This window comes from Opisthocomus hoazin, chromosome 8 (genome assembly GCF_030867145.1).
Source record: "Opisthocomus hoazin isolate bOpiHoa1 chromosome 8, bOpiHoa1.hap1, whole genome shotgun sequence".
NCBI lineage: Eukaryota > Metazoa > Chordata > Aves > Opisthocomiformes > Opisthocomidae > Opisthocomus > Opisthocomus hoazin.
Window position 1 is genome coordinate 69,881,849 of NC_134421.1, and position 12,013 is coordinate 69,893,861.

The 12,013-nt window shown below is 45.0% G+C and overlaps 1 protein-coding gene across 1 annotated transcript in view; it reads left to right on the plus strand.

Annotated features, from left to right (window-relative positions):
* Positions 1-12,013, plus strand: part of SFMBT2 (Scm like with four mbt domains 2) — a 125,713-nt gene that overhangs the window by 16,330 nt on the left and 97,370 nt on the right. The window contains exons 3-4 of the mRNA XM_075428530.1: positions 5,449-5,543; positions 8,097-8,337. Of these exons, the coding sequence (XP_075284645.1) occupies positions 5,449-5,543; positions 8,097-8,337 (336 nt within the window). The remainder of the gene's footprint in view (positions 1-5,448; positions 5,544-8,096; positions 8,338-12,013) is intronic.

The following is a 12,013-nucleotide window of genomic DNA, read 5'->3' on the forward strand; positions in this document are numbered from 1 at the left end:
CACTTCTCACTGTTTCTCCCTCAGCACCTCAGAAATCCGGCCACCGAGCCTTTAGTTTCTTCACTTCTTGTAGTGACTTGGTGATTTTCCTGTTTCCCTGGCCACCAACCATTGGAAAGCTGTGACCGGTCTTTGAACCTTTACCACGTTCACTAACGAACTGGGGGGGAGGACTTGCAGCAGTGTGAGACCATGCCACACAGTTGTCACAGCCAACTGTGAACTGTGGTCCTTGAGGTGACTTTGTAAGCTTTTTTGGGGGAGGATGGGCTGTCTTGCACATCCCTTTGTGCAATGCAACAATCTTCTGCAACTTTTGTCATGAAAATAATAAACACAAGGCTGGCACATTTGGCCTGAAGGTTGCTGGTGGCCACCCAGGCAGCACTTAGCAAGCACTGCATTATGCTTGTGCGGTTGGGATGGAAATGCAGGTGGGCTTTCAAGTGGTCAACAATGGTAGGGAAAAATGAGAGGGATGTCCTATAAAAAATGGAAACTGGCTGTGTTGCACTGAAAACGTGTTTGAAATGTGGGGTAGTCCAGTGGGTCTTGCCATGATGCTTGTAGATTCAACTGGGCTCTTAAGCTCTGCGTGGTACGCGGGACACAGAGGTGGAAACTTCCCTGTGCTGTGCGGTTGTTAGCCCAGTTAGCTTAGGGTTTTTGTCCATGGTATATGCAGCAGCTCTGGTTGTTTCAGATGGCTTCAAAGGGAAACTGGACATGCTTATAGGAGAAAGATGCAGCATATTAACTGCTTAAAAGCCATGTTTGTCTCAAGCAAATTCCTGAACCAGAAATAGTTCCCCCCAGGTAAGTTCCTATCATGCAACTGTCACACATGCTTGCCCTTATCTAATGAGTGTCTCTAGGCATCCAGGAGGAGGCAAAGCATACAGGAAAAGTGTACTGTCTTTGTGAAGAGGAGGGTGTGTAGCTATGGAGGTGTTGTGATGAGAAACCTGGATTCGTCCCACCTAAAGGAAGCAAGACACTCTCATGTTAGCTTAGGTAAAAAAGTAAATATTACCCTGGATTCTCCCACAGACATGGAAGAGAAAGAGCGTCCCTTCTGTAGTGTGACTCATAGAGGTGACTGCTGAGGGTCATCTAGAGGTAAACATCTGAATCTGGAGCTGAGGTGTCTTAAAACACCTTACAAAACCTAGTCATCTGTTGCCACTGTATCACCAGTGAAGAGAAAGATACAGTTCCAGAAAGCAAGTCATCCCATTTTAACACAGATGCCTGTTTGCCTTTGCGTTGAGTTGCTATCTGGAGCTGCCTGTTTCTCCCCACTGAGGGTGAAGAAAGCTCCTAGAGCTGACTGGAGCAAAGCAGAACATCTCAATCCTTTGTTGCTGACGTGATGCAGACCCCTCTCTTGAGGTGGGATTCATGTCCTCTAACTCAGACATCTCCAGAGTGGACACCTGCAGCCTGGTGTAGTCACCGCTGGGTCCATTTATATCCATGGGAGAGAGGTATGAGCCTCTAGGATGAGATTCAGTTGGCCAGCCATAGACATTGGTTTTGGGATGAGAAGAACTGGGCTGTGGTGCCTAAATTTCTTTGGGTATATGGATCTTGGTGACTCTCCCAAGGCCATACCAGTGCTCTGTAGTTGATGAGGTTTGCCCCTGCCCCTCTCTTGGTGTGCTAACTGCTAAAACATTTCGGTTCTCTGTTCACTTGAAAAATCATGAATGTATCTATGTACTATGATAAGGTAGCTCAACAATTTGCCACAAATAGGTTCTCCTTCAGTGAAGCCTGGGAAAAATCTGTGTTTCTGGAGCCACTGGCTTTGGGTCTTTTATCCCCTTTATTTCCTGTAGCCAAACATCCCCAGAGGCTGTTAACAGCTGGAACAGTTGCATTTTTATAGTGTCAATGCATGAGCACTTTAAAGCCATTGAGAGGCTCACAGATAATGACTTTTTGATTTTTATTTGCCATCCTGGGCTTGTTCATACATCACCGTGTTGTAGGCTAGCCAGCCTTGACTCTTTCATTAAGGAAGAGCACTGGGCCTAAGTACCAATAATTGGAAGGGGAGCTGATATGTAAAATAGGCCTAATGCCAAATTTATCATCTCTCAGGGCACTCAGTGGAATGCTGGCACCTGGGGTTTTGCAGCTCTCCAGCTGAGCCTGGACTTTGTTCTTGGAGCGTGTGTGTTGAGGAATGATGAACACATCGGCTTTGTGATAACCACTTCTCAAGCGGTCACAATCATCATGTCGTGTATTAAGAGAGACTTTGCATTTCTCTGTCTGTTGAGAGGTGGGAAAGAGGTGCCGTCTGCTCCTCGGCAGTAGGGCTTTTCTGATGGTTGAGGAGATCTGAGCACAGTCTCCTTGCGTGCACGGGTGGGGTTGGGTGCCTTGGGCTGGTCTCATCATCCCTGAGGACCCAGTCTCTACTCTGGATGCCCCCCTGCAGTTTTCTAGAAGGGAACAAAATCCATTAAAAAAACATTTTGGAAACTTACAGTCTCTTTGAAATCATTTGTGATAAAACAAAGTAAAATAAAACACTGATGCCGTGATAAATGAGTACTCTGACATTATTTTTACAGACCTTGTAAAAGTAATTTCCTGATAAAGTCTGCAGATAAAATATGGTAGAGGAGTCAGACTTGTGATGTGTTGGAGAGAAATGAACTGACAGGGAGGGAAGGCTGCAGCTCTCACGCTGCCTCCCCACTGGGGTCTTGAAGCCTCTCTACTTGGGTTTAGAAAGGAGAGATTTGGGTGATACTTCGCTAAACAGTTGCTGTTGTGCGGTTTGCTGTGGTGCATGTGAATGAACCTGCTGGCAGGGATGTGGGAACAGTGGGGCTGGTGGGTCTCCCTGTTGGCGTGTGGCAGAGTAGGTCACAGGCAGCAACATTATGAAGTACAGGAGGACTTACTGCATCCATAACTAGCATTTGTAATGCTAACATAATTAACGTGCTGTTCCCAAATTCTGGAGAAGATTTTGCCACCTTGGAGACATGGCTCCGTGCAAGGGCTGGAGGTTATAGACCAAACTGCCTAAACGTCCCTGAGTCCACTGCTCTGCTGCATGACTCCTTCCCATAAGACTACCGAGGAAGGCTGGAGAAAAGGAGGTACTTGTGTGGACTTACCCAGCAGGTTAGAACAAAAAGCAGGAATAAAAACTGAGAATCTACAGAGAGCATCATGGGGCGAGGGAAGTGCCTCGTGCTCTGAAATGGAAGTAACTGAGCAGAAGAGAAGAGAGCCTAGGACTGACCTGGAAATGTCCTGTCCCTATCAGACGTCCCAAGGTGAAGATGTCCTTAGGGTTGTTGAGCAGCCCATCCCAACACCACAAGCGCAGATAGATGCAGAAGCAGGGAGCAGCCAGGCAGAGAGGATGCACTTTTAGCTTTTCACCTTTTGCTTTTCACGTCAGGTGTTGCTGACTTCTAGTGACGTGGGGTTTTGTTGTGCTCAGGGTAGACAGTTGCTTAAGCGTCGGAGTAATTTTCAGCCTGGGATGGATAACCGTATCTACCCATCTACTCATGGACTAACATACTTTGTTTTAGAGGCTCAGCCTTTGAAATCTCTGGACTTGGCTCTTTTCTAAAACATTAACTCCACAGGGCTGCAGACGTTAAGGCTGAAAAATTTCCCTGATCATCTAAGTTGCCTGCCTGCATGACAGAGATGAGGGAAACCCTTAGCACTTTTTGTGCGAAGCTCCTACCTTGTAGTTAAGCTGTGGCTGATCTTTCAGTCAAGAATGAACAAACTCCTCATTTTGGGTCAAGTATCTCAAGTAGAGCCAGCTTCTGTACCTGGAGGTTTTTGCAGTGATTGCAAGAAACAAAACAAAGCCCATTCCTTATTCTGTGTTGAATTTATCTGTTTTCGGGTTCTGATCCTAGGTTTGGGTTATTTCTTGTCTTGCTGAGTTGAAAAGTCATCTGGTAGCCACTTTATCATGGGAGTAAATGTTGATTTACGTCTTCATATTTAAGCAGGTTAATTGAGTTTACGGCAAGGAATCAGACCTTAGACTTCATGCAGCAGTGTGCAAAGTGTTTAACAGCAGTAACAGCTCAGTGCTTGTCTTTGAACTCCCCAACAGATCTTTACCCTCCTCCAGCTCTGTCTCAAAAACCCTCTTCTGATCCACTTTTTTCCCCTCACCTGTGTATGTCTGGCTCCATAGGCAGCAAATAAAACCTATGCCTTCCCCTTTTAATAATGAGAGATTCCCATTGCACAACATAATTTTCTAGTCCTGAAAACTGGAGACCTGTAGCAATAATTGCAATAAATTAACCCTGCCGTTTACTTCATAAAACTGTCTGGGGAGGTTTCTTAATTCAGTTTGTCATGAGTCACTTTAATTACATCATGACCACGCTGATGAATGTTTGGGCAGGTAAGGGTCTCACAGAGTTTGCCTGATAAATGCTTATTGCAAAGAGCTCATTGCTAGACTGTAAATATTTTTGCTCTGGGGATGAAACTGGGTTTGTGAGATTGCTTGGGAACAAAATGAAAACAATGAGATTTGGCTGATTTTCTGTAAATGAAAGAAGATTTATTTTTAATTATTACTGTGTGTGTTTCAGCGATGGTCTGAGGCCTCAGCTCCGCTCTGCTCAGTGTGGTTATAAAAAAAAAAAAAAAAAAAACCAAGAACGAGTGGTAATGTCAAGCCCTTCACTATGGGGAGAGATTGTGTGGGACAATGGTGTGGATGGGAGAGGCGTGACGCAGAGCCCCAGATCTGAAACGGGGCAAGGATGAGTGCAGGGAGCAAGAATGCAGCAATGGTCTGGTGAGGGGTGCTGGGGGATTTGGGGAAAGCAGCTGTAGCCTTGGGGGAAGGGAGAGGCATGGGGGTCTTGGCTGAGATTTTGGGTTGGAGGGATGCTGAGGAAGGGGGGAAAGGCTGGCAGGACTGAAAGTGGTGCTCCTCAGCCCCAAGGGTTGGGTGTTTGCTCTGCACACTGCTCAACCAACAGAAGCAACTTCTGATGTTATTACCAGGGCGCTGCTGTGATTAACAGTGCTGGGCGACCCTATTTTGGGGCACAAGCCGGGCCATTGTCCCTTGTGATAGTGGACAGGCAGCCACCTCCCTTGCGGCGAGAGAGACATCAAATACAAAATCAAAGAGCACAAGTGCCTGTTGCAGTATGGTGGGTTTGTTCCCCAGTACTGTGAAAGCAGAGTCCTTTCTGATCTCAGAGCGTTGGCTGCCAAAGTCCAAAAGTGTATCAAGAGCTGGTCAAACTAAATAAGCACAGATCTTTAAAATAAGCTTTCTGGTCTCCCTTGTGTTGATGTTTATACTGGTTGCTATTCTCACTTCTCACCCTGCACTCTTTGACACAACTTTTGCCTTCTTTGGCTGTGTTTTAGGCTGCTTTTCTTCTTTTTTTTTTTTTTTTTTTTTTTTCTTTTGAACAGATGAGGGCTCCAGCATTGAGGACGCAGACTTCAACTGGGATGAGTTCCTGGAGGAAACAGGAGCCAGCGCTGCTCCCCACACCTCCTTCAGACACGTATGTGCTTTGGCTGAGCTGCAGCGCGTGTTGCGTGCGTTCCCTCTTCTGGTTTTCAGGGGGTCCCTGGAGAACTGAAGTGGGGTCTGACCGTTCTGGGGAGAAGTCGTCCCTCTGTGCATGTAACAACCTGTGTGGGAATAGCCCCTGCAGCTGGTATGAGGTGAACTTGGTGTGTTTGCATCATCTGCAATCACAGCTTGGAGTGCTGTGTCTCTGACACTGCTTTATCCTCTGCCTTGGGTTCAAATTTTCCATTTTTGAGGGCTTCTGTTGCTCTTCTTTGGCTTATGCACTCATTTCTTTATCTATTCATCTCTTTATTTTTTTTCTTCTCTATTCATTTCTGTCCATCCCAACCTGTAGAGATTCATCTCAAGAGAGTGCCTTACTTTTCCAAAGCTGTTGTCTTAACACAAGGTTTACTGACTCGTGGGGTCACTCAGCACTAGAGTCCAGCGTGGCCCGTAGGAGACCATCTCTCAGCCTCCTGCCTGGAGATGCTGTCTCAGGAGGTTTAGAATGAAGTACCTGGGTAGGTGATGCTTTTCTTGGGTGAACACGGATCATAGAGACAGGCGTGGTAGTTACAGCGTGGTCTGTGGCTCTGGTCCCTGTTAGCACGAGTAGCATTCAAAGTCTCTCTCTCATGAAGAAGATCAGAGAACGCTTTGAAAAAAGGACGCTCTCTGAGCACAGCCCATTCCAGTCAAGGATACCATTGGGACCAGCTCCTCCATCCATCACTGTTTGTTTAACCTCTTTTATTCAGCTTCACATGTGTGATGTCACATGAGGACTTGGGACAGAATTTATGCTGATGTACGAGTTCTTCATCACAGTCAAGGGTGTGTGTGTGTGGTCACACTGGTAAACTTTTCCAGGACATCTTTTGTCATTCAACTACAAGACTGTGCTGTCAGAGATGTTGGGCCCTACTGGGAAGGTGTTGTGATGCCTTCAACTGAGTCAAGCCACGACAAGTCATGATGGTTTTCTGTCCTTATGTGCAAGTCCCATGAGGATGGTGCTGCTCATCCCACTCACTGACCCATCAGATGTGGGTGGCATCCTGTTCTACTACAGCTGCTCATCAGTCACGCTGGCTCTTCTCGCAGCTTCACTTGGCTTGTCTGCATGCTCTGGAGGATGTGGACATCCTCAGCAGGAAGAGAGGGATTTTATCTGTGATGCTCTGAGTTGCCTTACACTGTTTGCTGGCAGAGAAGTCCTTTGGGAACAGTGTAGTTGTGCTGCAGTGAGAGGGAAGCTTCCTGAAGAACCTGTTGCTGCTTTAAGAGAAGTCTTTATTTGGATGACTGTTGTCATGTGGTTAAACCACTTTTGTCTCCAGGTGATTTCTTGGCTTGTTTTGAAGGGGTAAGGAGCTGCAGTGATGAAATACCCCTCTTCCAGCTACATCTGAAAATATAAGCCTCCATTCCCTATTTTGCTTCCATTTTAACATCAGTGGAGCATTGCAGGATGAACCACCATATTTCTCTATGCTGGAGAATTACAGGGCAATGCTTACTGTAGAGTTTATCCTTGATCCAGCAGCTGTCTGGAGCGAGCATCTCATAGGGAGTAACAGGCTATGTTTTGGATGGTCTTCTGAAGACAAGGCTGGCACCTGAACCAATGGACTGGCATCCACCTCTCCATCAACAACAGTTTGAGATGTCCCACTGGCCCTTGGAAGATATGTTATGATGTGCCTACAGCAGGCCCTAGTGTTTAACAACGGTCCCCACAGTGTCCTAGAAGAGGTGCACTGGCATCTCCGGTGTCCTGAGGCAAGTTACATGTGACCTGTCACTGGGGAGACAAATAGAAGCGGCGTCTCCGTCAGATGGCAGGACACTGACCCAAACCATTTGCCTCTGTCATCAGTGGATCATACCTTATTTACCAGGGTGCCGGGAGGGTGAATCAGTTGAGACTTGAGCTGCTGAGGATGGGTTTAGTGGAAACACTCTCCTTGGTCTGCCTGGTACAGCATTCAGCCCTTGGTGCTAGTCAAGCCTCAAGAGGTGCTTCAGTGTTGTTATATGACTATTATAGTTGGGTTTAACTCCTAGAGGTGCTTAGTACCTGCCTTTCTACCTTGCATGTGTTGTGTGAGTTGCCTGACAGAGCTGTGTAGTGGGAAATGAAACCTCACTTGAGTTACACCACCTTTCTCCCAGGCATTAGTGAGATTTGTGATGACGAGATGGGTACTGGTCCTCTGAGGGTTGGACTTGATGATCTTAGAGGTCTTTTCCAACCTTAATGATTCTATGATTCTCTCAGATGTAGTGCGCCTGAGGTTACCACTGCTGGAGGGCATCTTTGGAGCATGCGGGACCTTGCATGATGGGGTATATGCGAGTAAAGTAGGAATGGTCCTGCCTAGACAGATAGTGAAGGAGATGGTTGGATTAAGGAGCACAGTCAACCCATGTCCTATCCCAGAACTGCTCTTTAAGGGCAACATTATCTTGCTTAGCTGGGGAGGGGGTCTCCCTGCGAAGAAGAAAAAGTAACAGCATGCCTTTCTCATTTTGTAAGGTTGAAATAAGCCTTCAAAGCAGTTTCCAACCAGGGATGAAATTAGAAGTGGCCAACAAGAGCAATCCGGACACATATTGGGTGGCTACGATCATTACAACATGTGGACAGCTCTTACTGCTTCGTTACTGCGGCTATGGAGATGACCGCAGGGCGGATTTCTGGTGTGACGTGATGACAGCAGATCTTCACCCTGTTGGCTGGTGTACGCAGAATAACAAGGTCCTGATGCCTCCAGATGGTGAGTTCTGTGCGTTTTGTTAGGGTCGTGCTCTAGTATTGGGCTGGTGGTTAATCTCCAGACTTGTAGTCGATCTGAAACGGGTACTCCAGATCCTCAGCTGGTATTGGGTGATGCAGTCAGGATCAGGTCCCCGTGGGTCAATGAATGATTCAGTTATCCAGTCGGCCTCTTGCAAAGGCGATTTTGCTTTAGCTGGTAAAGACAGATGTCGATTCTGTAGGAAACTGTCTTAACAAGGAAACTTACTGCTAAATTGCAAAGCTGTGATTTTCAGTTAGGAGAGAAAATTGTCCTGTTCTTGTAGGAAGGAGGGATGAAATTCAAAGTGAGAATAAACTAAAACAAAATAATCAAGGTCAGTTTGGGTGTAACCAAAACCAGAAGTTTGCTATACACTCAAGTGCTTTTTCGTGGAAGTTTAAAACCTTCCATTGACAGATTCTTGCCACTTTTAATACTAATGGTAGACACACACCACTGAAGACAGCAAAATTTGGTCATCATAGGTTAGGGCATGTCCTGATTATCAGCTCTTAGGTGCACAAAAGCTGAATGCAAGAGCTGTGGGTTACAGAGTGGCCCGTATGGAACTATTTGTTATTAGTACATTTTGATCCCCATTGTTAAGCAAAATGTGGGTTTTTTTGGCTGTGTGGAACAGCTGTGTATCCTTACCACTACATAACTCCAAGCAGAGGCATACTTGTCACTGCTGCTCGTATGTATTCCCGACATACATCCCGTTTGTTCTAGATCCGGGGGAGAAGAGATGAATATTTAGCCTCCAGCTTGTGCATGCATTCAAGAAAAGTCCCATTCAGGGATTCTGCTGCTGGAGTTATTCTTTGTTGCATGTGACCATCGAGAAAAGTGTATGTGCCATTTGTATACCGTGTGTGATTTCTCCTGGTGTAGGTGTTGCCCGACTTCTCATTGAAGTGAGCTGTAGACACGAGCTTTGAATCAGAGTTGACTTTCTTGCCTTGTGTATGCCAAACTCTGAGCTAAACTTATTTTTTTTGTTCTGGTCTGTGTCTTTTGAATAAACAGAGGATTGATTGCTTAAAAAAAAAAAAAAAAAAAGAAAATTCTTGAAGACAAAGAAGGTTGAGAAACCTGTTGGCTTAACACTAGTAAATCAAGCTGATGTGAGAGGGGTTAGGTATTTTATTTTATTCGTCTCTTAAACTACATTTTATTATGTGGATTATAATCAATGTTAACCAAAAAGGTGTACAGTGCTGTAAACTAAATGTCAAAATGCCAGGGTCAAGGGGTGAGATCTTATCAATTGTTGTAATAGAAAATAATGATTGTTTTATAACTGGAGGCAACTGCTTTTCATGGAAATCTTGTAATCTGCTCTTTAGGCTGTGGCTACTTTGTGTGAATTGTCTTGCTTGAATGACTGCAAATGTGCAGTGCGGCATACCTCCCTTTTGCTCTGGCAGGGTGATGTAACTGTATACTGGGGTCTAAAATTTGGCCAGCTGCCCTGTTTTGGTGGGTTTTTTCCTCCCTCTCGTTCTGAGTGAATAAAATTGAGTATTTCTTAGTATAGCTTTCAGAAAGAAAGAATTAAATGCAAAGGTTGTGATTTCAAAAGAGACTAAAGCATTTAAGATCTTGAGTCGTATTTTGGAATGAGTCATCTAAAACACCCGTGAGGATTTGAGCCTTCAGGACTTCTCTCACTTGGAAAAGAGAGAGGTCCTACATGTGCTCACAAATCGCAGAGCTTCTCTGGGTGTTTGCCCACAGGGTTCAAAGGTGGGTTTTCAAAAGATCATAGCTCCCATTGGGGCACCACAGGGTAGAAGCTGAATTTTCAGGAGTACCTCTTGTCTTCCGTAGGGAGAACTGAGCTCTGACCAGTTTTTAAAACTAGCTTGTGAGTATTAGACTTACTGTGCATGGGTGTCTGGAGTTTGTCTTGTGCTTAATTGCCTAGCTGATTGGTGAATGTATCTTAACGAGCCAAATTTCATTGCAGTACTGAGAGTTTTAGCTGGTGAAGCCTGCAGGAGCAGACTTTGCAGTGGTTATAGAGCAGGTTATGTTCTTTGTGAACTCCGTGGAGGTTTTTTTGCCTTTTTCGCATTGTACACTAGTTGTCAAGCCTTTGGAAGAAACGAAAGCCAGCTTCAAACTGCATGGACCTGTTTTCTGAGGGCCTGATTCTGCACATCTTGGTTGCAATGACCATGCAAAGAGCATGGCCAGGGCCAGTTATCTGTCATTAGGGTTTGATTTTAATCAGGACCTGAAGGCTTTGGTTAAAAAGCAGATCCACTAAGAAGGACTTGTTTAATCGCCAAAATACCAGCACGGGGACAATGCTCTGGTTCTGCTTGTGAATGATATCAGACTGGTTGGCACTTATCTTATAATTGTGGTGCCAGACAAGAATGATACAGAGTGATAGGATGAAAAATTTCATTAGGTGGGAGAGGGAAGTGGAAAAACGGGCCGGTTCAGTTGGGCAAATCAATATAGCGAGATTTAATGTTCAGTATACGCAGAGCTTTTAAGGGGAAACTGCCAAATAATTATTTTTTATGATCCCAATAGAAAGAAGTCATTTAATTTACAGACTGTTATGTGATTATTTATTGGGTGACGTTAGTATTGCATCACGGGGCCTGTGAGTATAATGTCAAGTCATGTTATGTCCTCCCATGACATTATGATGCGATGCACTAGGATGGGACTGCTCAAGCCAAATACTGGAGTTAGCAGTAAAATCTATTGGCTTATGAAAGGATTGTGTGAGTGCATGTGTGCCTGTGAGCTTCACCCTCTACCCCCTCTTTTCCTGCAGGAAATCAAAGGAGTAAAATTGTAGTTACTTCAAGCTTTGCCATTAATTATATTTTTCTCATTACAAATCGGTGTGTAATTTGAATTGCAAACTCTACTATCCTGGCAGAATAGATCTGTTTACCATTCAAAGCAAAATGAAAATTATTTAAATTAGTTAATATAGAACTCATTTGAATGAACTGGATGTTTATTCATGAACTAGCTGAGGCAAGTGTGAAGCTGTCCTTATGGTCTGTAGCTTTGGCACTGATCAGCTCTAAAGTCACGTCCTGGGACAGAGATTTCTTTTTTTATTGCAGACTAACTGTGGTGTAGACCAGTGGGTAGCTACTGCCTGATGTAGCTGAGTGTGGAATTTTCATCCTTTCTGACAAGGCCCCTCAGCAACTGTAATTCACGTGAGGAAGGACAACCTGCTTCAAAGTTCATTGGCAGTGGCAGGGCTGTGGTGGTATAGTAGGCTTTGTTTTCTGCACTGTTGGGTTCGGATCTAACATAGACTTTCCATCAGTTAGTTAAAATTTCCCCATTGTATTAGCCTGCATGGAAACAGGGACAGAATTTATTCTTTCCTGTGTCTTACCCAAACACTGTCCTCCTCTTTGGCGCAGAGCCGATGCGGTTGTGTTTCAACATCCTCCATCCATAGGTATGTTTTACCCACTGAGTGTTAAAAATTTAACTCTAACTAAACTTTCCTTTACTAGCAATTCCTTTAACTGTGAAAGGAAAAGAGGTCTTTTGCCTCCTTTAGCCTGTTATTTCCATGTGCTGTTTTCCTTTGTTGATGACAGTTGGGTTCATGAACACATTTACCATCAGATAGAAGAGCAGCGTGGAGAACCTGACA